The sequence below is a fragment of the Phoca vitulina genome, unplaced genomic scaffold, assembly GCF_004348235.1.
Source record: "Phoca vitulina isolate PV1807 unplaced genomic scaffold, GSC_HSeal_1.0 scaffold98, whole genome shotgun sequence".
NCBI lineage: Eukaryota > Metazoa > Chordata > Mammalia > Carnivora > Phocidae > Phoca > Phoca vitulina.
Genome location: NW_022589801.1, coordinates 623,209 through 649,309, shown reverse-complemented (window position 1 = coordinate 649,309; position 26,101 = coordinate 623,209). Strand labels below are relative to the sequence as shown.

The 26,101-nt window shown below is 41.9% G+C and overlaps 1 protein-coding gene across 11 annotated transcripts in view; it reads left to right on the top strand.

The window, feature by feature from the left end:
* Nucleotides 1–5,815: 5,815 nt before the first annotated feature.
* The window catches only part of KANSL3 (KAT8 regulatory NSL complex subunit 3), a 41,713-nt gene continuing 21,427 nt past the window's right edge, over nt 5,816–26,101 (top strand). For 2 of the 11 annotated variants that reach the window (XM_032397344.1, XM_032397342.1), the window contains exons 1-5: nt 5,816–5,896; nt 6,959–7,223; nt 9,550–9,720; nt 19,084–19,174; nt 19,317–19,502. In XM_032397344.1, the coding sequence (XP_032253235.1) occupies nt 7,009–7,223; nt 9,550–9,720; nt 19,084–19,174; nt 19,317–19,502 (663 nt within the window). In that variant the 5' untranslated portion in view covers nt 5,816–5,896; nt 6,959–7,008. Of the gene's footprint in view, nt 5,897–6,104; nt 6,290–6,958; nt 7,755–9,481; nt 9,721–12,681; nt 12,744–18,129; nt 18,174–19,069; nt 19,175–19,316; nt 19,503–26,101 lie in introns of those variants that run through there. The other 9 variants (XM_032397343.1, XM_032397350.1, XM_032397349.1 and 6 more) reach the window with 9 other exon arrangements.

Here is a 26,101-nt window from a genome sequence, read left to right as displayed (position 1 = left end):
GGAGCCTAAGTCCAGATATGAGTCTGTCTTTAACAAAGGGAAATGAGCTTTTTAATTAATGAGCTTTTATGCCAGCTGATTTTAAGGTTAAAAAAAAAATCTCAAGGTCAATACAATTTTGCTGTGGCATCTTGACTGCTCTCAAGGCCTCTCGTCATGAGGATGGAGCTGGGTCATTTGCTCTTGTCTTGTCCACACTAAGCGTTTTACTGCTTCAGGTTTGAATAGTGTATAAATTACATCTTATCCAATAGCGGGAAGATTAATGGACGTTTTAAAAATGTGTCTTAGTTGATGAAACAATTGAATAGTAAGCTTACTGTGCCTTCTTTTTTTTTTTTAAGATTTTATTTATTTGAGAGAGAGACAGAGAGAGTGAGAGCATAAGCAGAGTGAGGGGCAGAGGGAGAACCAGATTCCCCACTGAGCAGGGAGCCCGACGCAGGGCCTGAACCCAGGACCCTGGGATCATGACCTGAGCCAAAACCAAGAGTTGGATGCTCAACCAACTGTGCCACACAGGCTCCCCTAAGATTTTTTTTTTTTAAAGTAATCTCTACATCCAACATGGGGCTTGAACTCACAACCCCGAGATCAAGAGTTGCATGCTCCACCAACTGAGCCAGCCAGGTGCCCCTACCATGAGCTTTTATAATTTAGTAAGAAGATGAATACTCCCAAGGAAGATGAGGGAAAGTTTATAATAGCTGATTGCCAAATGGACAAACAAAATGATGTGAAAAAAAATTCAGTCTCTTTAATAATCAAAGAAACTCAGTGAGATACCATTTATCACTTTGCCAAATTGGATTCAAGAGCCAAAAAAAAAGAGAGAGAGAAAGATGTAAAAAAAAAAAAAATTCAAGCCCATTAATAAGCAAAGAAATGCAAGAAGATATCATTTATCACCTCCCAAATTAGAAAAGAATGAAAAACAGTAAGAGTGACGTGCTGAGGAAGGAACAGGGGCAGAAGGAAGATACGAATCCCTACACAGCACTGATGGGAGAATAAATAGAAAAAGAGCAGAAGCCTGGCCTGGGATAAGTGCCAGGGAGAGAGAATAAACAGTGGGAGACAAGGGGCAGGCACTGCTCATTTTGGGTCATTTCTTCTAGTATTAATCTCTATGTTTCTAAATAGCATCCCTTGAATTTTTCAATTTGAGACACTGGCTATTAAGTCAGCTCTTACCCCATCCCTCACTCCTTCCTGCCTCCTAGTTTCTCTCTCCCCCAATTCCCCATTCATCACTTTCAGACATTGCTACTGCTGTTTATTATGCACGTGAGTTTAGCTTTCTCTCACTCTGCCTTTCCTACATCCCTGCATCCTCTTCTCCCAATACAATTACCCCTCATCTGGGGACTAAACCTACACCCAGTCTTTTCATTATTATGCTGATGTATATTGTTTCACTGAAGATCAAGGAATATACAGTTGACCTCTGAACAACATGGGCTTTTTTTTTTTTCCCCATGAAAAGAGTATTTTATTGTTTTTGTTCATACATGCCAAGTTTCAACTTTCAATAATAAAATTCAATAAATTTGATTCCTCAATCATAAAAACTTGCTTTACACATTATTTACATGTTGCCAAAGTCTACAGCCACATAAAACATCACAAGGATTTGACTCTATGCATGGTACCATCACACAGAAGGGAGCTGATCAAACAACATACAATCAAAGATTAAATTGAAGATAGGCACAGTGTATTTGGCACTGTTCATTAACATTATAACACCTTCCTCTGAGAAACAGGTATTCTTTTTTTTTTTTTTTTTTGAGAGAGAGAGAGACTGGGGGTGGAGGGGCAGAGAGAGAGAATCATAAGCAGGCTCCATGCTAAGCATGGATGTGGGGCTCGATCTCATGACCCTGAGATGTGGGGCTCGATCTCATGACCCTGAGATCAGGACCTGAGCTGAAGTCAGGAGTCAGCTCCTTAACTGACTAAGCCACCCAGGCACACTGAGATAGGTACTCTTAAGCCACAATATACCAGAATTTTGCTATTCACATCAAAAGCAGCTTTCAAACTTTGTGGTAACAGTAATCAGTTTAAAGAAACAAGATACAACCAGAATTGGGAATGGAATTCAAACACTCCAACTTTTTGCTGTGCTCCAAGCTGCCATTCTTAAAGTCAGTTTAATTTGATGATTTTTCCATTGTGAACAACTTGGGTTTGAACTGCATGGGTCCACTTGTACGTGGATTTTTTTCAATAAATACAGTGCAGTACTGTAAACTTATTTTCTCTTCCTTATTTTCTTTCTTTCATTTTAAAAATATTTATTTATTTATTTATTTATTTATTTATTTATTTATTTGTCAGAGAGAGAGAGAGAGAACACAAGCAGGGGGAGCAGCAGGCAGAGGGAGAAACAGACTCCCCGCTGAGCAGGGAGCCCGATGCGGGAGCTCGATCCCGGGACCCTGGGATCATGACCTGAGCTGAAGGCAGATGCTTAACTGACTGAGCCACCCAGGCATCCCAATTCTATGATTTTCTTAACATTTTCTTTTCTCTAGCTTACTTTATTGTTGGAATATAGTATGTAACACATATAACATACAAAATATGTGTTAATCTACCATTTATGCTATCGGTAAGGCTTCTGGTCAACAGTACACTTAGTAGTTAAGTTTTGGGGAAGTCAAAAGTTATACATGGATTTTCAACTGTGCAAGTTGGGGTGGTTGGTGTTGGGGTGGTTGGTGTCCCTAACCCCCATGTTGTTCAAGGGTCAACTGTACTCTAATTCCATATCCTTTTTTTTTTTTTTTAAGATTTATTTATTTTAGAGAGACAGAGAGTGCACAAGCATGTGTGAGTGGGGGGAGGGGCAGAGGGAGAGACTCTTCAAGCGGATTTCCCGCTGAGCACAGAGCCCAACCTGGGGCTCGATCTCACCACCCATGAGATCATGATGTGAGCTGAAACCAAGAGTCAGATGCTTAACCAACTGAGCCACCTGGGCGCCCCCATATCCTTTCTTATATATAGCTTTGTGTTTTCCTGTAAGTTAAGAATTTGTTTTTTCATTTGCTTGCTTATTTTGAAAGTCTGACCAAGTCTTCCAACATCCTTCAGTAGCTCTGTGATACTCCTTTTTTTTTAATGTTTATTTTTTTTAGTAATCTCTATACCAAACATGGGGCTCAACTTATGACCCCAAGACCAAGAGTCGCATGCTCTTCCAACTGAGCCAGCCAGGGCCCCTTACCATGTTTTTGGTGTCACCATTGAGTTTTTAGCCATTCTAGTGGATGTGAAGTGGTCAAGATTTATTTTTCATCTTGAACCATGTCTCTTGCCTTGGTGTCCTGCTATCTGTCAACCAATCCATCGATCATCAATCAGTCAACACAGAAACCACCCCCTATGTCCTGGGCTATGTTCTCTGAAGGATACAAAGAAGGTTAATGCCCCTGACTTTGAGGATCTACTCTTTACTATCTGTGGTCAGTACCAAAATTCTTACTGGGGCATCTAGGGCCCTGCAGGCTCTGGCTTATGTCTCTTTCTCAACTTCATTTCTTTCCACTTGCTGACCACTGTTTCCTAGTTACCTTTTTTTAAAAATGTTATCAAGCTCCCTTCTGCCTCTCAGAGCCTCCCCCCCTCATCCCCGTTCCTTCTCCTAGAGATCTTCTCTCCCAGTGTATACCATATTACCTCATTCTGCTCTTGGTTTCAGTTTCAGTGTCACCTTCACAGGAACACTTACCCCATCACCCAAGCCAAGGCTGGCTCACTGTTCTGTATGCTCATCACCTTGCCCTTTAACTAATCACAGTAGGTATGGTGGGGAGTGGAGTTGTGAGGGGTCAAATGCCTAGGTTCTGGAGCCAGACTGGTTTCTAGTTCTGCCTTTGATACTTACTAGCTATGTAACCTTGGGCAAAATACTTTACCTCCCTGGATAGGACTATAATAAAACTTAGCATATAAAGCCATTGAGAGGGTTAAATGAAGTAGGTCATTTATGTCACTTAGAACTTGTTTGGCATTCTCTAAATGCTAGCCCTTATTTTCACGGTTGTAAATTAAACAATTATTTATGTAGATTAACAAGAAGCATGCCTCGTCAGTGCTGTATCCTCAGCACCTAGCATAGGACTTATTGCATAGTAGGAATTTAAGAAATATTTGCGAACGAATGACTGAATGCCAAGTGTATCCTCCAGGATATCAGAAGGAAAGACATTTTAGAGAGGAGACGGCCAACTCTAATCAATTGGTAGTGACAACCTAGAGTCCTGTGTGGAGAAAATGATTTTGAAGTTGCATCTGGGGTCACAGTGGACTGTGATTGATTAATCATGTCCGCCAAGGCACTGGAAAAACCCCTGCAAAGAAAGTGTTAAGGGTTTGACCTCTCTGCTATAGAGAACACTCACTATCCCGTTGGAAACCGTCCAGAATCGTGAAATGACCAGTTTGCCTCCTTTCTCTCTACTGCCTCCCCACTCCCGGACCTTCCATCTTTCCTCTGGGCACTGAGGGCTCTGTGTTGCATTGCACACGCCCTCTGAAGCACTGTGTTTCTTTCTTTTGGCTGGTCTCTGGACCTACTTCCATCAGTGGTATTTCAGTTGTCTCACTCCTGCCGAGAGGCAACCAAAATGAGCTGAACCAATCCACTAATTACCCCAGAATGACTGGACTTGACTCTTGATTGTTTTCCACCCCAGGAACACCTACACTTAATTCTAGCCTGGGGGTGGGGTGTGTGTGCCTGTTTGTGGTATAGCCTGGGTAATGAATCAAATGCCAGGGGGGACAAGGACACCTAGTGAAGGTGGCCAGAGTGAGGGCATATGCAGCCTCTATGCCTGCCACGCTGGAAGGTGAGTCCCGTGCTGCCACAGCCTCCAACTTTTTAAGAGAGTGCAGAAATCTGGATTTTTACATGAAATCTCCCTAGTTTAAAAATGTTTGCAATTTAGGGAAACCTGGGTGGCTCGTTCGGTTAAGAGCCCAACTCTTGATTTTCGCTCAGGTCTTGCCCTCAGGGTCTTGAGATCAAGCCCTGCCTGGGCTCCGTGTCCAGCCAGGGGTGGGGGGTGGGGTGGGGGTGGATCTGCCCAAGATTCTCTCTCCCTCGCCCTCCGCCCCTCCCCCACTCGCTCTCTGGCTTGTTAGTGCGCACGCGCTCTCTCTCTCTCTCTCTCTCTCTCTCTCTCTCAAAAAAAAAAAAAATTTGCAAAAGCAGTGGGTAAACCAAAGAAAATGGTATTGGGCTGTACTTGGCCCATTTGCTGTCCCCGCCTGGGCCCTTACTAACCTTTCCAATCCCTCTGCAATGGCCTGGTCCTTCAGAGTTCAACCTTAGGTGACTTCCCCTTCATGACATCACCCCAATCCCTTCGTGGTACATCCTTCTTCTTGTAGGACACTCTGGGGACCCCCCATGGTAATTACCATCCTGAGATCTATTTGTACTCCTGCCACGTTACCAGAATTACTCATTTCATTCTCTCAGCTGCCCAGTGAAGTACTTGCACATTTAGAGATGAGGGGGGACCCTGAGATCTTGCTGGGGTCATAAAGCCATGGAGTTAAGGGTTGGAGCTGAGATTCCAACCCGCCAAGTCTGATCTCTACCTTGAGCCGCACTGCCTCATTAAACTCCTCAGCGGCAGGGCGGTGGTCTCAACTCTGGACTGAGTGCTCACTTTCTGCTTGGGAGACCCGCGCGCCTCCTGGTGCTCCTCTTCCCGCCTTTGTGGCCGCAGCCACTCCCTTTCCGGGTTTTGCCGCTCACCGCCCTCTTCAGGCGATAATCCGCTTCCGCATTTTGCGGGGCGCCGGGCGTGGAGGCGGTAACGCGCACGCGCGCAGGGATCCGGCCCGGGCCGAGCGCGCGGCCCGGCGATTGCGGGTGAGGGAAGGGCCGGCTTCGGCGGGGTGGCGGGTCCGGCGGGTTGCGGCCCGGGGTCGGGGCGAGCGGGGGTCTCGGCGAGGGCTTCAGGACTCCCGGGGCATGCGGGGATCGGGGGCTAGAGCCCGGGGCCAGGGCGGCTGGGGTCGGACGGGCGCGTTGGGCCGGGGACGGACTTGGGCCGCCGTGACGCGGGAGCCCGGCCGGGCCCGGGCCCGTGACGCGGGCGGGAGGCGGGTGCGAGGCGGCTCCTCCTCGTCGCGAACTCTCGGTGACCTTGGCCAAGTCGCTTCATCTCCCCCCGAGCCGGCGCCTCCGTCTATACAGTGCGAATTATAAGCCCTGCCTACTAGATGGGGCGTTTCGAGGCTCAGTGGCGAGACCCCCGGAGGGGTACGTGGAGTACCGGGCGGTTTGCCGGGGACTACCCACCCTGGGGCGGGGGAGGGGGGCTTCCTGGGATAGCGTTTTGCTGCAGCCTTTGGGCAGGAGCTCTCATTTGGATATTTTAAGGACTCCAGGGCATTAGCAAGTAGTTGCAAAACTTTTAACATAAGAAAGAGGCTTGAAGGGCTTCCTAGAGGCCCACGTTGCCCTGCTGTTCCTGGGGTGCTCCCGCTCTGGCCGCGGAGACGGCTCTGAGTATTTGGGGAATGGTGTGAAGCAAAGGAGCGACGGAGCCCCTTAGCTTTGGAAGAATGAATGTTTGTGATTCGTGTTTGCCAGAACCCTTCCTGCCTGCATAGGAATTTGTGGTGCTGGCCAAGCAAGTTTAGTATGTGTCCATGTGAGGTCTTTGTGAACAGTGGAGTCAATCAGCTGTCCAGTAAACGAATTTTGTAGGGATTGAGTATGGAGGATCCTGTGGTGCCAATAGCCTTTTTTGGGGGTGGTGTGGGATCTCAGGAGCCCTTCCTATGGTGGGCAAGGGTCTGTGGTGTAATGGATACTCAATTATGAATGATAGAAAGTCACAAAAGTAAGAAGGATATTAGATATTATTCTAGGTTGGAAGAAATTTAGAATCTTTGAATTGCCTTCAACCGAAACTTTTCACTGCAGGTGACTAGCATGCAGATACCCATTCTCTGACTTGCTGGCCCTCTACTGACATGGCCCACCGGGGTGGGGAGAGGGACTTCCAGACTTCAGCGCGGCGTATGGGCACCTCGCTGCTCTTTCAGCTTTCAGTGCACGAGCGGGAGCTGGACCTGGTTTTTCTGGATCATAGCTATGCCAAGCCATGGAGTGCCCACCCCGATGCCAGTAGTGCTCGCCCCACGCGCATGCTCTTTGTTACTCCCCGGAGGCAGCATGAAAGTACCATGTGAGTTTGGGCTTCTCTCCTAAGGGCTGCCCTTGCCCTCTAACTGGACAGTAATCAGATGGTGGGGATTAGAAAGGATTTTATTGTGGGAGATTGTATGGGGGCCTTGGATATTTACTTAAGGCATCTCTGTTAGGCAGTGTGAGGTTATCCGGCCTATATGTAGACATCTGCATTCAAGACATCTAACAAGTTAGGAAAGCAAACAACATATTCCACGTAGTTAATAGGACTTGTATGGAAAGAGGATTATTTAGCTGGGGATGAAAAAGACAGAAGAGTTGATTTTTTAAAAATTGTCACTCAGAATTAGACTCATTTCCTTTACTCCAGTGTTCTGGCTTGCTCCATCACTGGCAATGATAACCTTTTTGAGGTAACGTGATTTCCTTTTTCTGGCTTCACCCAGCAAAGTTTAGGAGCATATTCCAAGACCTATTCCGCCTTGCTTTCTCTCTTAGCTTGTCACCCACGGGTTGATGTAAACCCTTCCTAGGTCTGATTGTATTTTCAACTGGCCTACATTATAGGGTAAGGACTTTTTTTTTTATAAATTTACTATGTAATATGTGATACAATTACATTTGGCCTAATAAACTTGTTTAGCAGTTCTTTTGAGCTTTAAGTTATTCTAATTTTATTTCAAGATTGATTGATATATTTTATTTTGATGATCAAATCATACCCTTAATAATTTTGTAAACTTTTTTGGGGGGAAGAGACTTTTTTTCTTTGTTTGTTTTAATCTAATCGAATGTCTTATCTTTCCTCTAGGACAGGTTTTAGGTTTGTTGGTGAATAGAGATCTTGTATTTTGCTTCTTTACATCTTCTGTTGAGCCTTAATGAGCTAGAGATACCATGATGTGTGTGTTTTAAACATGAATAGAATAGTGGTGTGTTTTTTTTTTTTTTTTTTAAGATTTTATGCGGGACTCGATCCCAGGACCCTGGGATCATGACCTGAGCCGAAGGCAGATGCTTAATGACTGAGCCACCCAGGCGCCTGGATTTATATTTTTAAAAGATTGCTTTGAATTTTTGTTGAATAGATACAATTCAGTAGTGGAAATAGAAGACCTGCTAGGATACCATTGCAGTAGTGGGGGCCAGAGATCATGATAGGTTGAGTAGAGGCAGGAATAGTACAGATGAAGAAAAAGGATGACCTTGAGATCTATTTCATAGGTAGAACCAACAGGACCTGCCGTGGTGAATTGGAAAGACAGGGAAAAGGTGAAATTAGGATGAGTCAGATTTTTGGCTTGGGTAGCTGAGTAGTACTGTGAGTTGGGGAAGACTGGGGGATAGGTTAGGAATGGTGAAATCTGGAGTTCTCTTTTAGGCATACAAGTCTAAGTGCCTAGCTCAATGTCTGGTCCAGAGAAGGTAATCAGCTCTTTCATCCAGCACCAAATCTAGCTGCATATATTTCACTTCATTTCATAATGATGTAATTATTCCAGCCATTGGGAATAGATGCAATAAGATCATCATTGGGGTCAAAACGTTAAAGTGATGTTTGATAGACAGCCAGGAGACCATTTTGATTGGCATAGAATTTTGAGTGACTAGTTTGGTGCAGTGAAGAGCCCTTATGGCACTAGGATTTAATTAACATTTTAAAATATGAAAGATCCATCACATATCCATTTCTGTTTGTTTCTGTTCTAGACTCCTTAAACAGTGAGTTAAATAAGGTGTCTACATTCCAGGTGATTTGTCTTAGACAATCATAGGCTTTTATAGCATATAATTACCAGTTGACTTGCTAATGAAAGGGAAAGTTTGTATGAATAATTTAAAACCAGCACTGTCCAACAGAACTCTTTGCAATGAGAAAAACGTTCTGTATCTGTGCTGTCTAATGTGGGAGCTGCTAGCCACATATGTCTATTGAGCACTTGAAATGTGGCTAGTGTAACCGAGGAACTGAATTTTTAGTTCTGCTTAATTTTTATTAATTGAAATAGTTGCATGTGGCTTATAGTTACTGTATTGGAAAGTACATCTAGGCAGTCAACTGTTTGCTTTATGGAATATTTTTGTCTTTTAACAAAAATAGCTGTTTGTCATTTTTTATGTAGACACATTTTAAAATGACTTTGTGTTCCCCCCAGCACATAACAGCATGTCAGAGGGCAGAGATCTAGACAAGTGTGGGAAAGATGACTTTGGATCATAATTTTCTTGTGGGTATAATGTGCTTATGCATACTTTCAAGCTGATTATATTAAAGAGTCATTTTTTGGCAACCAGATGATCGTTAAACACCTGTGTTGTGTGAAGTACGTGTGGCCTGGTCCTATTTCCTCACCTGTTTACAGTGAATCAGACGTCCCAATAGATGTGGAGACAGTCACATCAACTCCTGTGCCGCTCTATGACAATCAGAAGGCACGCAGCGTGATGAATGAGTGTGAACGGCATGTCATCTTCGCTAGGACCGATGCAGATGCCCCTCCTCCACCAGAGGACTGGGAGGAGCATGTCAACAGGTAGGCCGCTGCTCAGGAGGACTGGTCACTGCAGGGGTAATGGTCATCGCATTGTCAGTATTTTGTATCATCATCTTCATTGAAACACATCTACTAGGAGTTTATTTCATTTGTAGCCACACGAGTCAGAATGTTTTCTTTTCTTTTTTTTTTTTTTAAAGATTTTATTTATTTATTTGAGAGAGAGAGAATGGGAGACAGATAGCAAGAGAGGGAAGAGAGTCAGAGGGAGAAGCAGACCCCCCGCCGAGCAGGGAGCCCGATGTGGGACTCGATCCCGGGACTCCGGGATCATGACCTGAGCCGAAGGCAGTCGCTTAACCAACTGAGCCACCCAGGCGCCCAGTCAGAATGTTTTCTTAACTCTGTGTTATGACTCTCAGCTCAGGATGCAGTGAGGTGCTTGAGAGGAGGACTTGTGTCTCAACCCTCTTTGCATCCCTGACCCTAGGACACTGCCTGGCACGTAGTAGGCATATAATAAATGCTTATTGAATAAGTAAATGAATTGAATATGATAGGTATGACTAGTTCTGTATCTTATAGTGTAGGCTATGCTGTCGGAGTTACTCAGACTACAAACAAGCCATTAAATAAGAGTACATTTGTAAGATACTGTATTTATATGGTCCATAACTAGAGTAATGAAAATGTTTTGGAGTCACTTGAAAAGCTAACAGATGTTTGATTTGAGTGGCTTTTAAAAATAGATTTACAGTCTATGGTTTTGAGGGAGTTTTCATGAGTTTGTTGGCTGATTTTGGTCCCTTCCTGCTGACCCAGGGGACTCCATTCCTCTCTGGCCCATTTGTCATTGTTCCTTTAACATACATTTATTTATCTTTTACTTACTGCAAACAACTTTATGAAGATAAATTTACATACCATACAATTCACCTGTTTAATGTGTACACAATCAGTGGTTTTTAGTATATGCACAACCACAGTCAATTCGATGAACATTTTTGTCATCCACAAAAGAAACTCTGTACCCTTTAACAGTCACTTCCCATTTCCTCCCAATCCCTTCATCCCCTGGCAACCACCAGTCTACTGTCTTTCTCTCTAAATTTGCGTATTCTGGACATTTCATATAAATGGAATCATAAAATATGTGTCCTTTTGTATCTGCCTTATTTCACTTAGCATAATGTTTTCAAGGTTCATTCATGTTGTAGCATGAGTCAGTACTTCATTCCCTTTTATTGCTAAAATTCCATTGTGTGGGTATATCACATTTTGTTTATCCATTCATCCATTGATGGATATTTGGGTTGCTAACACTATTTGACTGTTTTGGATAATGTTGCTGTGAACATTCATGTGCTTTTTTTTGTGGACATGTGTTTTCAGTTCTCTTGCATATATACCTAGGAATGGAATTGCTGGGTCATATGGTAACTCTGTTTAACTTTTGAGGAATTTCCGACTATTTTCTAAAGGGGCTTCGCCATTCTACATTCCCACCAGCAGTGTATGAGAGTTCCAGTTTTCCCACATCTTTGCCCACACTTGTTATTGTCTGCCTCTTTTTTTATTATTACCATTCTAGTGGATGCAAAGTGACATCTCATTGTGGATTTAATTTGCATTTCCTTGATGGCTCTATCTCTATCTGCTGTGTGTAAGGGAATGTTAAAATCTTCACATCAAGAGTATGTAGGTGGTAAACTTGCCATAATGTTGGAGAGCTCTTGTTTTATAATAATGGAAGAGGTAATTAGATAGGAAGAAGGGTAGGAAGGTTTGAGGCAATTGGCATGGTTTCTGAGTCTGGTCAGAAGCAGGGAATGAGATTGAGCAGGTATGCTTGTGTGAGGAGGGTAGTAGCTATGGGAGGAGGAGCAGTTCTCCACCTGGGTGAAGAGCTTGTGAAGAAGTAAGTTGTTTGGGGTGTTGAGTTGGAATTACTCTTGTGCCCTAAGAAGGGAAAATGCTCTCCAGAGCTTCAGCTAAAGAGGGAAACTTTTGCTGTGAGTGAAGATCAGCTACTAGAGTATTCCTGGAGTCAATGAATGCAGCAAAACTGCATTGTTTTGCCATTGTTGCGGTTAATAATAATAAAAAAAATGGTGACAATGGTAGTACCAAAAAGAACTACCATTTGTTGAGAGCTTTCTAGGTGCCAGGCACTGTGCCACGTGCTTCATATGCATTATTTCTTTTAATCCTCACAATAATTCTCTGAGCTATATCCCTTCTTCGTCTCTATTTTATAAGATGAAGAAACTAAGCTCGGGGAGTTTAAGAAACCTTAGTTTAGGAAGTGATGGAGCAGGAATTTGTTCAAAGCAAGCCGTCTGACTCCAGAGCTCAGTGTTCTTGGCTATGTACCCTTTCTTTAAGGGCAAACCTCTCAAAAAGAGAGACCAGTTAGTGGTGGCTGAACAAGGCAGCCTTACACCGTTATGTGTCCCTTTGTGGTGTTACCAGTTGCCTTGTCCTCGGTTTTCAATTTCCGAAACTGCGTGGGAGAACTACATGAAGTTCTTTTTATCTGATCACCCATGGTCATGATCAGGGGTTTTTAGGGACTCTTCATACTTACCAAAGTCATCAGAGACTTAATGCATATGAAAATCTGATTCTTAATTTATAAGAAGAGAAATAACCTGTAAGGCAGATGAGACACTGGGGTGGCCTGGCCAGAGCATCAGTTCTCAGTAGGAGAGTTTGGGAAGCTATTCCGTTCCAGAAGTGGGTGGTGAGTGGACAGTCTGTCCTGGAGGCCCCCTCCTTCAACAAGGTGGCTGGAGGCACCCATCTTTCCTGAAAGCAAGATGGGCCCACAGAGTAGGCCAGGGCACACCATCACCTGCCCTGTCCTGCAGAGAAACACTGACAGAATCTTATCTTTGGCTTGTGTTTCTCCATGTGGACCTCCATCCTTCTGTTATGACATTGCCACAGATTGATATGATTAATTAGCGCTCAGTTTATCTCAGATTATTTGTTTTTTAGTGTCTGATGAGATTTTGGAGGAGTCCTCTCATTAGCAACAGGCTTACAAACCATCTCTTCAGGTAGGTCACTTTTGCACACAGCTAATTTCATTATTTGATGATACTTACTGGCTTCAATTTCAGAGGTCACCATTTTATGACCTTGTCCCCGAATTCTGGATGTGTAGCCTATGTAGAGCTTGCAGTTAGTTCCTTGTGCTCTGATTATAATCATCTTGTTGCCATTCTTTCCCTTGACTTGATTGTTAAATTGCTGCTTCTTTTCTTCCTGTATAAAATCCTGTAAAATTACAGTTTCCCACATCAAGAACTCATGGTCTATAGGACAGTGCCCTAGAAATCTGTTTTTCGTCAGAGCTTGCTGATCTATCAGTAGAGTCAGAAACTTAATTTTCTTTGTTGGAGCCCTATTTCCCCCTCTTGAATTATTTCAGTAGAAACTGCCTTTAGATAGCTTTCTTTGTATAGATAATGAAGGCCCCCTCCTACCCCCAACCAACTCTGACTTTCTCTAGTAATGCCTGATATTTTGTGGAACAATTTAAATATCCCTCTCTGCCTGATTTAATTGCCTAGATCAGGGGTTGGCAAACTATGGCCCATGTGCCAGATTTCACCCATTGCTTATTTTTGTTTGGCCCATGAGCTAAGAATGGTTTTTACATTTTTAAGTGGTTGAAAAAGTCAAAAGACACATGAAATCAGATTTCAGTGTCCGTAAATATAGTTTCATTGGAACACAGCCATGCATGTTATTTAGGTATTGTCCTTGTCTTCTTTTGCACCATCCCCACAGAGTTGAATCCTTGTGACCCAGGCCATGTGGCCCACAAACTGAAATATTTACTATACAGTTTATTAAAGAATAAGTTTGCTGACTTCTGGTCTAGATCATGCTCTTATGTCTGCATGTCAAAGTCATGTGGCTTGTAGAGCCTTTGGAAATGATTTACATTTGCTGTATATAGCACTGTCGTCCTGAGGAAGTTGGACCGGCTTTTTTTTTCCCCCAGATGTTTTATCAAATGCCAAGTTTAATTAGATACACAGCTTTTGAAAGAGATTTAACAAAATACTCCTGGCACATGATATTTCTCAGCATGGTCAAATGGATGTTAGGACATTTCCAACATTTCAGTAAAAGAATCTAGTATCCTTTTTTTTTTTTTTTTTTTTTTTTTAAAGATTTTATTTATTTATTCATGAGAGACAGAGAGAGAGAGAGGCAGAGGGAGAAGCAGGCTCCCAAGGAGCAGAGAGCCCGATGCGGGACTCGATCCCAGGACCCTGGGATCATGACCTGAGCCGAAGGCAGACGCTTAACCATCTGAGCCACCCAGGCGCCCAAGAATCTAGTATCCTTAAGCAGCTTGTCTTATCTTAAAATTCAGAACTTCTGAATTTTGCCAAAGGAAAATTTTTCTCCATTTAAAAATTTGCTCTAATTATATCTCTCAATATTGTATGTACCTGTCTGTGTATTAATCTTAGGTTGGATATTTGAAATTTTGAGTCCAAGATCTTTGAGTTATTTTTCCCTCTCCCCCCTCCCTCCCTCTCCTTCTCTTTCCTCTTCCTTTCTTCCTTTCTCTTAGTGTTTAAGCAAAGAATTTTTATAATCTGGAAAAAATTAAGTGTGGCCTATTCAGTCCCTCTGATGTTCTTTGTCTCTCCCTGTTTGACTTCTGGTTAAAAAAAAAATCCTTTAGACATTTTAATATTGAATTAGTCTCCCTTAAAACAGTATCAGAAAAAGAATATTACCTTTGAAAACATCAGGCTTTTCTGGGACCAATGTGACTTTGGCTGCTTTGGATAAGATGAGCCAGAGGTCAGACATCAGTCAGGTTCTATCAAAGCATGGGGAATACGAGATTATCTGATCTCATCTAAGAAATGAAGAAAAGGCACCTTTTTTTTTTTTTTTTTTAAGATTTTATTTATTTATTTGAGAGAGAGAGAGAGCACATGAGAGGGGGGAGAGTCAGAGGGAGAAGCAGACTCCCTGCTGAGCAGGGAGCCCGATGCGGGACTCGATCCCGGGACTCCAGGATCATGACCTGAGCCGAAGGCAGTCGCTCAACCAACTGAGCCACCCAGGCGCCCGAAAAGGTACTTTTGTACTCATGAAAATTGAATTGGTTTAGGTGGGGGGAGCACATTGACTTACCACAGTTCCCATCAGCTATTTGACTGTTTAGACTTGTATTTAAAATTCTGTCTCCTGTTTTTAAATTTTTCCTTAATTATATCTTTTGCATGCTCTTTATCTTAATCTTGGGTTAGATCATTTTTTTTTTCCTGCCCACTTAATTTTCCAGCCTCCCAAGAAGCTGACAAAATATAGAGAACACGTTTCAGTTCTTGGAATCACTTTGTTATATATCCAGCAACAATCCTAAGAACTTTTTCTGGGATTTTAGACTCTCAACATTGTGGTTTTTCAATTTAATCTCAACTGTCGTTGGTGTATGGTAGTAATTTCTAAGTAGCTTTCTAGCCCCCTCCCATTTTGTTCACGTCATTTTTCTTGCTTCCATCATTTTGGGTTTCAGAATAAATATAGAGTAAGAAAAACAAATAGAGAAAACATCCTGTTATATAATAAAGAACAGGATAATTTTGGAACTGCTGTTGGTGCCTTGTAAATAAATTATACCTCATTCTCTGTCCTTGGAATTAAAGTTTGCAACATGATCGATAGACTTTGAGAAAGCACAAGAGATTGTTGAACATGAAGGAATTGTATTCGCTGCTTATCCTGTTTGATTAAAAGTGAGCAATGTTGCCTGGGGTGAAGCTACAGTATAATACCACTTTTGAAGTCCTGCAGTTTTTTTATACATATTATTTTCACACAACTGGAAATTTGAAAATTTTGACACAGATAGCCTTTGATCTTTCATTTCCACTTGAAATTTATCTTACAGAGATACTTGCATGCTTATATAAAGATGTAGACAGATGTGTGTAGTGTGTATTGGTGGGGAAAGGAAGGGTGGTCACTGCAACCGTTTATAATAGCAATAAAAGAGGCACAACCTAAATGCCCACCAGTAGGGTGGAACCAGCCATTAAAAACAAAGAGGTGTGTTGATATGGAAATACTGTATTTCCAAGTCCACCTGAGAATTGCTATACATGAGAAAGCGACTACTCATGTGAATGTGCTGTACATTTAAATAATGTGGAGGAAAATGAGATCGTGAACCAATGGGCTGGAGCTGCTTTCCCACAAGCCTTCCTGATCCCGAGATATCCTGAGTTCCAGTGTTGAGTTGGAGCCTCTCCCCACCTCCCAAGTCAAAAATCTCTGAAATATCAAACCGCAACAAAAACTGACTGGATCCTAATGAAGTAGCAGGAATTAAGCCAAGAGAACTAGGGGAAAATAAGAAAGGACAATTCCACAAAACCCAGGACTGCTTTTAGTACCCCATAAGGGGGTTATGAAGGGTGGGAGGCTTGGGAGGTTAAGGGATTCAGCTGTAGCAAGAATAGCTACTGAAGATAGAGGGTGCTTCTGAATTCTCCATCGTGGACTCAGCTGTTCTCTTACTGTTGTGCTTCCGTCAGTCAGCATAGCTGAGATTTTGGTTGCTAGAAGCAACCTTGGAGACCAAGAGGTCCACATCTATTTTATAGTCAAGGAGCCTGAGGACACACAGCCAGCTCTTTATTGCAGAGCTGGTCAGAGTCCTTGCTCCTAGTTAGTGTCCTCTTGGACTGTGTGTGTGTGTGTGTGTGTGTGTAACTGTAGTCAGTCGTAAAACTGGAGATGTAGGTGGAGATTTTATTTTACAGAGGAAATGAAGGCCCGTTATTTTCTCCCTTTGTAGAGGGTATTTACTCTAAGGGCAGTAGGATCGTTGTAGAAAATGAATAACAAAGGATAATTTGTCCTCCATCTGCATATTTATTGGGCCTTGTTACTAGTATTCTTAGATGACCTGTAGAAAATAGGGTATCTTGCTGGTGGTATATGATGGAAAAGATACTAGTCTGTTAAAAAGTAAGAGAAATTGAGATTGTTGAAGCTGTTTCAAGCAGCTTCCCTCGGTTTGCCCACCCAGGTATGCCCACCCACTCAGTTTACAGTTGAGCCTGAATCATGTAGTGTTCCTCTCCTGCTCAGTGCTTAGTGTGGTAGGGAGTGTAGGGGTTGGTGTCTGCACTCAGCTATTTACAGGACTTGGAATGTAGTATGCATACAGTTCATCCATTTATTTATTCAGCAGATGTTCAAGTGACTCTTGTGTGTCAGACACTGTTTTACATGCTGGGGATATAACACTTAAACAAAACCAACAAAAATCCCTGCCATGTTGCCCTTTACATTCTAGCAGAGGGAGACACACTAAACAGAAGTAAAATGGGTAGAGCATGAGGTGGTGATATGGCTGGAAGGGGGGTAGGGAATCTGGGTATTGGTAGTTTTAAATAAGGGTGAGTCAGGGGAAGCCTCAGTAGAAGGTAACATTTGAGCAATGACCTGGAGGAGATTGGAGAGGGAGCCGTTGTTTGAGGTAGAAGGAATAGATGACCAGGGCCCAGTCTGTGATGTGGGAGCATGGAGGGTGTGTGTGTCAGGTGGGATGGTGCAGTGTGGTGAAGCCCAGTAAGTCAGGGCAGTGATGGATGATGAGGTTGGAGGCAGTGGGGTCCAGATAGCCTACTGCAAGGAGGTGGTTGGTTTTAACTGATTGAAATGGGGCCACTAAAGGCCTTTGAGCAGAGTGACATGATTTGACTTAGGATTTTTGATTGATTTTTTTTCCTCCATAATTGATTTTCCACATTGACTTTCCAAAAGGTTGTACGAATTTATATTTCCATCAGCAAAGTATGGAGGGACCTATTTTCTTACACTCTTACAACATAGAGTATTACTAAATTTCTTAATTTTCACCCATTTGATGGGTGAAAAGTAATATTTTATGATTTTCCTTTGTATGTGTGATTTTGGAGGGAGTTGACTACTTTTTTTGTGTGAACTGCCTTTTTGTGTTCTTTGCCCATTGTTTTTGTTTTGAGTATTTTATCATTTTGTCACTAATTTTCTGGAGGTTTTTTCTATTTTGATGAAATGACAGTTACTTTTCCATTGTGTTTTGACTTTGTTTATGATAGTTTAGTTTTTTCCTTTACAGAAGTTTGAAGTTTTTATTTATCTTTATATCGTTAATATTTATCTTTCTTTTATGGATTCTAAGTCTTAGGTCATATTTAGAAAGGTCTTATTCATACATTATACACACACACCCACCACTTTTTCCTATTTAGTAACTTTATTTTTTTAATATTTAACTTTTCTACTTAGAATTTATTTTGGTGTAAAGAGTGATGTGTAGGGGTCCAGATTTTCTTTTTCCAATTGGCTAGTGGTTGTCTCAGCCCTATTTACTTTAACCCTACTGATTGAAATACTACTATGATCTCATTCCAGGTTCTCATTTGAGTCTGGCATCCACTTAAATTGTTTTTTTAAAGGTAACTTAATTACCAGTTTTTGTGTGTGTGTGTTGCAGGGAGAGTTGATAAATATTAATTGGGCATCTTCTGTTACCTTTCTCTTAAGTCTCTTTAGGAAGGTTACTGGCCAGAGTTCGAGTATCAGAGTCATTAAGATTGCCAGGAGTGGGCTGAGGGGGGACTTAAATAAGCTCCTCGCCACTGTGCTGGGTGTGATGAGGTGGGAACAACAGCAGTAGGACTAGTTTCTAATTGCAGGAGTTTACTGCTGAGTTGGAGGACACACTAAGCCTTCCTTAATCAAAGTAGAAGTGTGTATACCAGTGTCATGCGGGGGTGGTATAGTGTTAACTTATATGGAACAGACCATTCAAAAGTAAACTTGCTAATTGTGTAGTATACAGAAAAATATAAAAAATATACATGGAAAAGGGAGAGAGAGAGTGTGGGGTGCACTATTAGGGCAAGGCTTCATTTGTTATGTTCCTAAAGGTAATTTAAATAGGTCTCTTATCTTAGTCTGAGGTTTTAGTATACTGAAATACTTGTTCATCCTGTCTTTTTGTGTGAAATATTAAACATGTGAAATTCAAATACATCTGTGCAGTGGTGCCATGCTTTTACTTATTAATGGGTTATTTTAGCCTCTAGATAAATAATTAGCTTTGCTAGCACTGAAAAAAAACTTCATTCATAACTGGTTTTGACTTGTAGTGTATATATTAATACAAATGTATGCTGAGGTGACTTATGGGCAGGATTGGGACTAGAATCTAGGTCTTGTGCTTTAGCTCCGTGGTCTTTAAGCTGCTTTCAGTTATATTATTTCATAGTGCTGACAAAAAACATGGCATAATCTTTGTACAGTGTACGTGCATGAGGAGTGTCCCCAGCGTTTGACTTTAATTCCTCAGAGTTTCTCTTATAGGACTGGCTGGACAATGGCCCAGAACAAGCTATTTAACAAGATCCTCAAAGCCCTGCAGTCTGACCGGCTTGCCCGCTTGGCCAATGAAGGGGTAAGACTCTAGAAATTGGCCCATTGGTGTTCTCTTCCTAGTTCAGCCTTACTGGCTGACTAACTTGTCAGTCCCTCTCCCGCCTGCCTCAGTTGTTAACAAGGTGGCCCTCATGTGTTACCACTTCACCTGCATCTTCTAGGCTTGCAATGAGCCAGTGCTGCGCCGTGTTGCTGTGGACAAGTGTGCGAGGAGAGTGCGGCAGGCTCTGGCAAGTGTGAGCTGGGACACCAAGCTGATCCAGTGGCTGCACACCACCCTGGTGGAGACCTTGAGTCTGCCCATGCTGGCCGCCTACCTGGATGCTTTGCAGACACTGAAAGGGAAGGTAAGGCTATGACTGGCGTCTGCCCTGTCCTGGGCTGGCCAGCCTCTGCTGTGGGTTCAGGAAGTGGGGTTGGGCAAGGTCACTGCCTGGTCAGCCTGGAGGACATGACTGAAGCGAGCAGGTTTGCTATTAAAAATAGGAGACATGGTATCATTTCACGTTTTGTCTGGTATAAACGTCTTTAGCCCTACTGTCTCCAGGATGAAGTGTGAGACCTGAAAACCATTTAGCCTCTCCAGCCCTGCAGCTTGTGGTTTGAGTCACCTCTGAGGTTGAGGTGAGAAAAGAATTAAATTATCATGGGGGAGACGAAGGGTTTACCAGAGGGTGTGTTGAGGAGGCAAGAAGCAGACTTGGGTGTTCGGAGTGCGGGGCTGCGGAGTAGGGAGATTTCCAGAGTGCTGTCCATTCTAGACTATGCTCTCAGCAGTGGTTCCTATACTGACAGACTCTTGTTCTCTTAGACTGTCAGGTTCACAATGAATACTTTGGTTGTTTCTCTCTCAAACTTTTTTGAATTTATTTTTAATTTTTGAGTATAGTCGAGATACAGTGTTATATTACTTTCAGGTATACAACATAGTGATTTGATAATTCTATACATTACTTAGTGCTCACCACAATAAGTGTAGTCACCATCTGTCACCATAGAATGTTATTGTAATATTATTGACTATTCCCTATGCTGTGCTTTTCATCTCTGTGACTTATTTATTTTATAATTAAAAGTTTATATCTCTTAATCCCCTTTACTTATTTCACCCATCCCCCTAACCCTCTTTCCTCTGGCAACCAGCAGTTTGTTCTCTGAATTAATATGAGTCTATTTCTGTTTTTTAATTTGTTCATTTGTTTTATTTTTTAGATTCCACATATAAGTGGAATCATACGGTATTTGTCTTTCTCTGACTTTATTCACTTAGCATAATATCCTCTAGGTCCATCTATTTTGTTGCAAATGGTGGGATCTCATTCTTTTTTATGGCTGAGTAATATTCTGTTGTGTATATATACCACATCATCTTTATCCATTCATCTATGGATGGACACTTGGTTACTTCCATATCTTGGTTATTATAAATAATGCTGCAGTGAACATAGGGTGCATATATCTTTTCAAATTAGTGTTTTCTTTTTCTTTTTTTTTTTTTGGATAAATGCCCAGTAGTGAATTACTGGATCATATGGTAATCTATTTTAATTTTTTGAGGAACCTCCATACTGTTTTCCCAGTGGTTGCATTACATTCCCACCAAGAGCGCACAAGGGTTCCCTTATCTCCATATCCTCTCCGGCACTTGTTATTTCTTGTCTTTTTGATTTTAGCCATTCTCACTGGTATAAGGTGGTAACTCCTTGTGGTTTTGATTTGCATTTCCCTGATGGTTAGTGATGTTGAGCCTTTTTTCATGTGTCTGTTGGCCATCTGTATGCCCTTTTTGGAAAAGTGTCTATTCAGGTCCTCTGCCCAATTTTTAATTGGATTATTATTTTTTTGGTATTGAGTGGCATAAGTTCTTTATATATTTTGGATATTAACTTCTTATCAGATATATCATTTGCAAATATCTTCTCCCATTCAGGAGGTTCATGGTTTCCTTTGCTGTGCAAAAGCTTTTTATTTTGGTGTAGTCCCAATAGTTTATTTTTGCTTTTGTTTCCCTTGCCCGAGGGGACAAATCCATAAATATGTTGCCTGAGGCCAATGTCCAGGAGGTTACTGCCTCTGTTTCCTTTTAGGAGTTTTCTGGTTTCAGATCTCACATTTAGGTCTTTAATCCATTTTGAGTTTATTTTTGTGTATGGTGTAAGAAAGTGGTCCAGTTTCATTCTTTTGCATGTAGCTGTCCAATTTTCCCAACACCATTTATTAAAGAGACTGTCTTTTCCCCATTGAATATTCTTGCCTCCTCTGTCATAGATTAATTGACCATATAAGTGTGGGTTTATTTCTGGATTCTCTATTCTGTTCCATTGATCAGTGTGTCTCTTTTTGTGTTAGTGCCATACTGTTTGGATTACTGTAGCTTTGTAGTATATCTGGGATATACTGTAGTAAGTTTGGGATTGTGATACCTCCAGCTTTGTTGTTCTTTCTCAAGATTGCTTTGGCTATTTGGGGTCTTTTGTGGTTCCATACAAATTTTAAGATTATTTGTTTTAGTTCTGTGAAAATTGGTATTGTAATTTTGATAGGGTTTGCATTGAATCTGTAGATTGCTTTTGGTAGTATGGACATTTTAACAATTTTAATTTTTCTAATCCATAAGCATGGAATATCCGTTTCTTTTTTATTTTTAAGATTTTATTTATTTATTTGACAGAGAGAGAGACAGCAAGAGCGGGAACACAAGCAGGGGGAGTGGGAAAGGGACAAGCAGGCCTCCCGCTGAGCAGGTAGCCTGATGCGGAGCTCGATCCCAGGACCGGACCGTGGTGTCATGACCCAAGCCGAAGGCAGACACCGAACAACTGAGCCACCCAGGCGCCCCTGGAATATCCATTTCTTTGTGTCATCTTCAATTTCTTTCTTTAATGTCTTACAGTCTTTAAAGTAAAGGTCTTTTACCTTCTTTTAATGTACCTGTTGGATGGAAATGCAGGTGAATGGGATCATGCTCTTTGCCCAGCTAACTTTCAGCATTAGTGAAGAGAGCCATTGTGAAGAGAGCAGAGAAGGTATACACCCTAGTCTCTTAATTTTCTGTTGAGAATGATGCAGTGTTGGAAAGACCAGCTAGACTTGGTCTGCCTAGCTCCAAGCAGAGGTTACTGATTAATTATTTCTAAGTAGTCTGTATTGACAGAAGGTGAGTTTCAAGGCTTTATTGTTTCAGAGTTGTACTCTGTTGCCAGATAAAAGCTTTTAAAGTCTAATTCGGATTAGATCCTCTGCCTCAAGGTGTTGAGTGGCTTGTAGTTACCAAATAAGTTACAAAAAAAGTGGCCAGTTTATTGTGAAGATCCTTTGCCTTTGTTACTGTCCTTATGTCCTCCCTACTTCCATACTCGAATCCCTGACTTCAGGCCATCTCTATCTAGAATAAGCCCTACAAAGTCTTGCTTCTGTCTGGTGTCACTGATTGGAAAGCATTTTTCCCACGTTCTGTTGGAATTCTGCAGAACACATCTCACTTCACATGCTGCATCTTCAGATGAAAATTGCCTCGACTTCCTCCTCCTCTGTCGGATGGTTTGAATCAGCAGTGTGGGGTTTCTCTTTTTCTGGCAGTTATAAATAGCGTCTTTTGTTATTTGTGTGTTTGTCTTCCTTACCCCTAGTAGATTAAGTTCTTTTGCAGTACAAGCCTGGTGCCTCGTAACTGCAGCTGTGGCATCAACATTTGTTTCCTGAATTAAACTGAGACGGTCTCGTGATATATTCGCCCTAATTTCTCAGGCAGAAATCGTTTTAGTCTTGATTTTTTTAAATTAGTAATACTGTCCGTGCTTGTCATTGCCTGGTGCAGCTTACTTTCTTGTGTTGTCTTTGAACTTTGTGACATACAGCATTTTATTAGTTTCAGCTGTACAACATGACTTGATATTTGTATATATTGCAAAATGATCACCACAGTAAGTCTAGCTAATATGTGTCACTGTGCATAGTTATAAAATTTTTTTTCTTGTGATGAGAACTTTTAAGGTCTACTCTTAGCAACTTTTTTTTTAAAATTTTATTTATTTATTTGACAGAGAGACAGAGGGAACACAAGCAGGGGGAGAGGGAGAAGCAGGCTTCCCGCTGAGCAGGGAGCCCAGTGTGGGTCTTGATCCCAGGACCCTGGGATCATGACCTGAGCCAAAGGCAGACGCTTAATGACTGAGCCACCTAGGCACCCCTACTCTTAGCAATTTTCAAACAGGCAGTACAGTACAGTACTATAGTCACCATGCTGAACATCATATCCCCATGACTTATTTATTTTAGAACTAAAAGATTACGCCTTCTGATTCCCTTCACCTATTTTGTCCACATCCAGTCCCTGGCCTCTGGCAGCCACCAATCTATATTGTCTATTATCTATATCTGTGAGCTTGTTTTTTTTGTTGTTGTTGTTTTGTTTTTTTCTTTAGATACCACAGGTGAGATCATACAGTGTTTGTCTTTCTCTGTTTGACTCATTTCACTTAGCATAATGCCCTCAGGGTCCATCCATGTTGTGGCAAATGGCAAGATTTCCTTCCTTTTTTTTTTTTTTTTAAAGATTTTTATTTATTTATTTGACAGCGAGAGAGAGAACACAAGCAGGGGGAGCAGCAGAGGGAGAGGGAGAAGCAGGCTCCTTGCTGAGCAGGGAGCCTGATGTAGGGCTCGATCCCAGTACCCTGGGATCATTACCTGAGCCGAAGGCAGATGCTTAACGACTGAGCCACCCAGGCGCCCCTTCTTCCTTTTTTATGACTGATTTTGAGTTCGTGTTTTTATTTTCTTTGGGTAAATACCCAGAAGTAGAATTGCTGGATCATACAGTAGTTCTATTTTTAATTTTTTGAGGAACCTCCATCCTGTTTTCCATAGTGGCTGTACCAGTTTACATTCCCACCAACAGTTCACAAGTGTTCCCTTATCTCACATCCTTGCCAACACTTGGTATTTGTCTTTCTCCTAATAGCCATTCTAACAGAGGTAAGATGATTTCTCACTATAGTTTTGGCTTGCATTTACCTGATGATGAGTGATGTTGAGCATCTTTTCATGTGTCTGTTGACCATCAGTAGGTCTTCCTTGGAAAAATGTCTATTCACATCTTCTACACTTTATTTTTTTTAAAAGATTTTATTTATTTATTTGACAGAGAGAGACACAGGGAGAGAGGGAACACAAGCAGGGGGAATGGGAGAGGGAGAAGCAGGCTTCCTGCAAAGGAGGGAGCCCGATGCGGGGCTCGATCCCAGGACCCTGGGATCATGACCTGAGCCAAAGGCAGACGCTTAACGACTGAGCCACCCAGGCGCCCCCAGATCTTCTACACTTTAATTGGATTGTTCTTTGCTATTGAATTGTAAGAGTTCTTCATATATTTTAGATATTAACCCCTGATTGGATATATCATTTGTAGATATCTTCTGTTCAGTAGGTTGCTTTTTCATTTTGTTATGGTTTCCTTTGCTGTGCAGAAGCTTTTTAGTTTGATGTAGTCCCAATAGTTTACTTTTGCTTTTATTGCCTTTGCTTTTGGTGTCAGATTCAAAAACTTATCACCAAGACAGATGTCAAGGAGCTTAATGCCTGTGTTTTCTTTTTTTAAAAGATTTTATTTATTTATTTGACAGAGACACAGTGAGAGAGGGAACACAAGCAGGGGGAGTGGGAGAGGGAGAAGCAGGCTTCCCGTGGAGCAGGGAGCCCGATGCTGGGCTCGATCCCAGGACCCTGGGATCATGACCTGAGCCGAAGGCAGATGCTTAACAACTGAGCCACCCAGGCGCCCCAATGCCTGTGTTTTACAGGAATTTTATGGTTTCAGGTCTTATGTTGACATTTTTGATCCATTTTGAGTTAATTTTTTTTTTTAAGATTTTATTCATTTGAGAGAGAGAGACAAGAGAGCGCACAAGCAGGGGGAGAGGCAGAGAGAGAAGCAGACTCCCTGCTGAGCTGGGAGCCCGTGGGGCTCCATCCCAGGACCTGGAGATCATGACCTGAGCCGAAGGCAGATGCTTAACCATCTGAGCCACCCACGCACCCCATTTTGAGTTAATTTTTGTGTATGGTATGAGGTAGTGGTCCAGTTTCATTCTTTTGCATGTGGCTGTTTAGTTTTCCCAATACCATTTATTTCCCCATTGTATATTCTTGGCTCCTCTATTGTAAGTTAATTAACCATGGATGCCATATATTTGTGATTTTATTTCTGGGCTTTCTGTTCTGTTCTATTGATCTATGTGTCTGTTTTTATGCCCCAGTCATACTCTTTTGATTACCTTAGGTTGGTAATATAGCTTGAAATCAGGGAGCATCGTGATGCCTCCAGTTTTGTTCTTTCTCGTGATTGCTTTAGATATTCGGGGTTTTTTGTGGTTCCATACAAATTTTAGGTTGTTCTATTTCTGTGAAAAATGCTATTGAAATTTTGATAGCTATTGCATTGAGTCTGCAGATTGCTTTGGGTAGTTTGGACATTTTATTTTATTTTATTTTTTTATTATTTTTAAAATATTTTATTTATTCATTTGAGACAGAAAGATGCAGAGAGAGCGTGACCAGGGGGAGAGGCAGAGGGAGAGGGAGAAACAGACTCTCCACTGAGCCAGGAGCCTGACGTGGGGCTCGATCCCAGGACCCTGAGATCATGACCTGAGCCAAAGGCAGACGCTCAACCATCTGAGCTACCCGGGCACCCCTTGTTTATTAGTTCTAACAGCTTTTTGGTGGTCTTTAGGGTTTTCTATATAGAATATGTCATCCGCAAATAGTGTTAGTTTTACTTCTTCCTTTTTAATTTGGATTCCTTTTATTTTTCTTGTCTAATTGCTCTAGCTAGGACTAATAGTAATACAATGTTGAATAGAAGTGGTAAGAGTGGGCATCCTTATCTTGTTCCTGATCTTAGAGTGAAAGCTCTTATCTTTTCATTGTTGGGTATGGTGTTAGC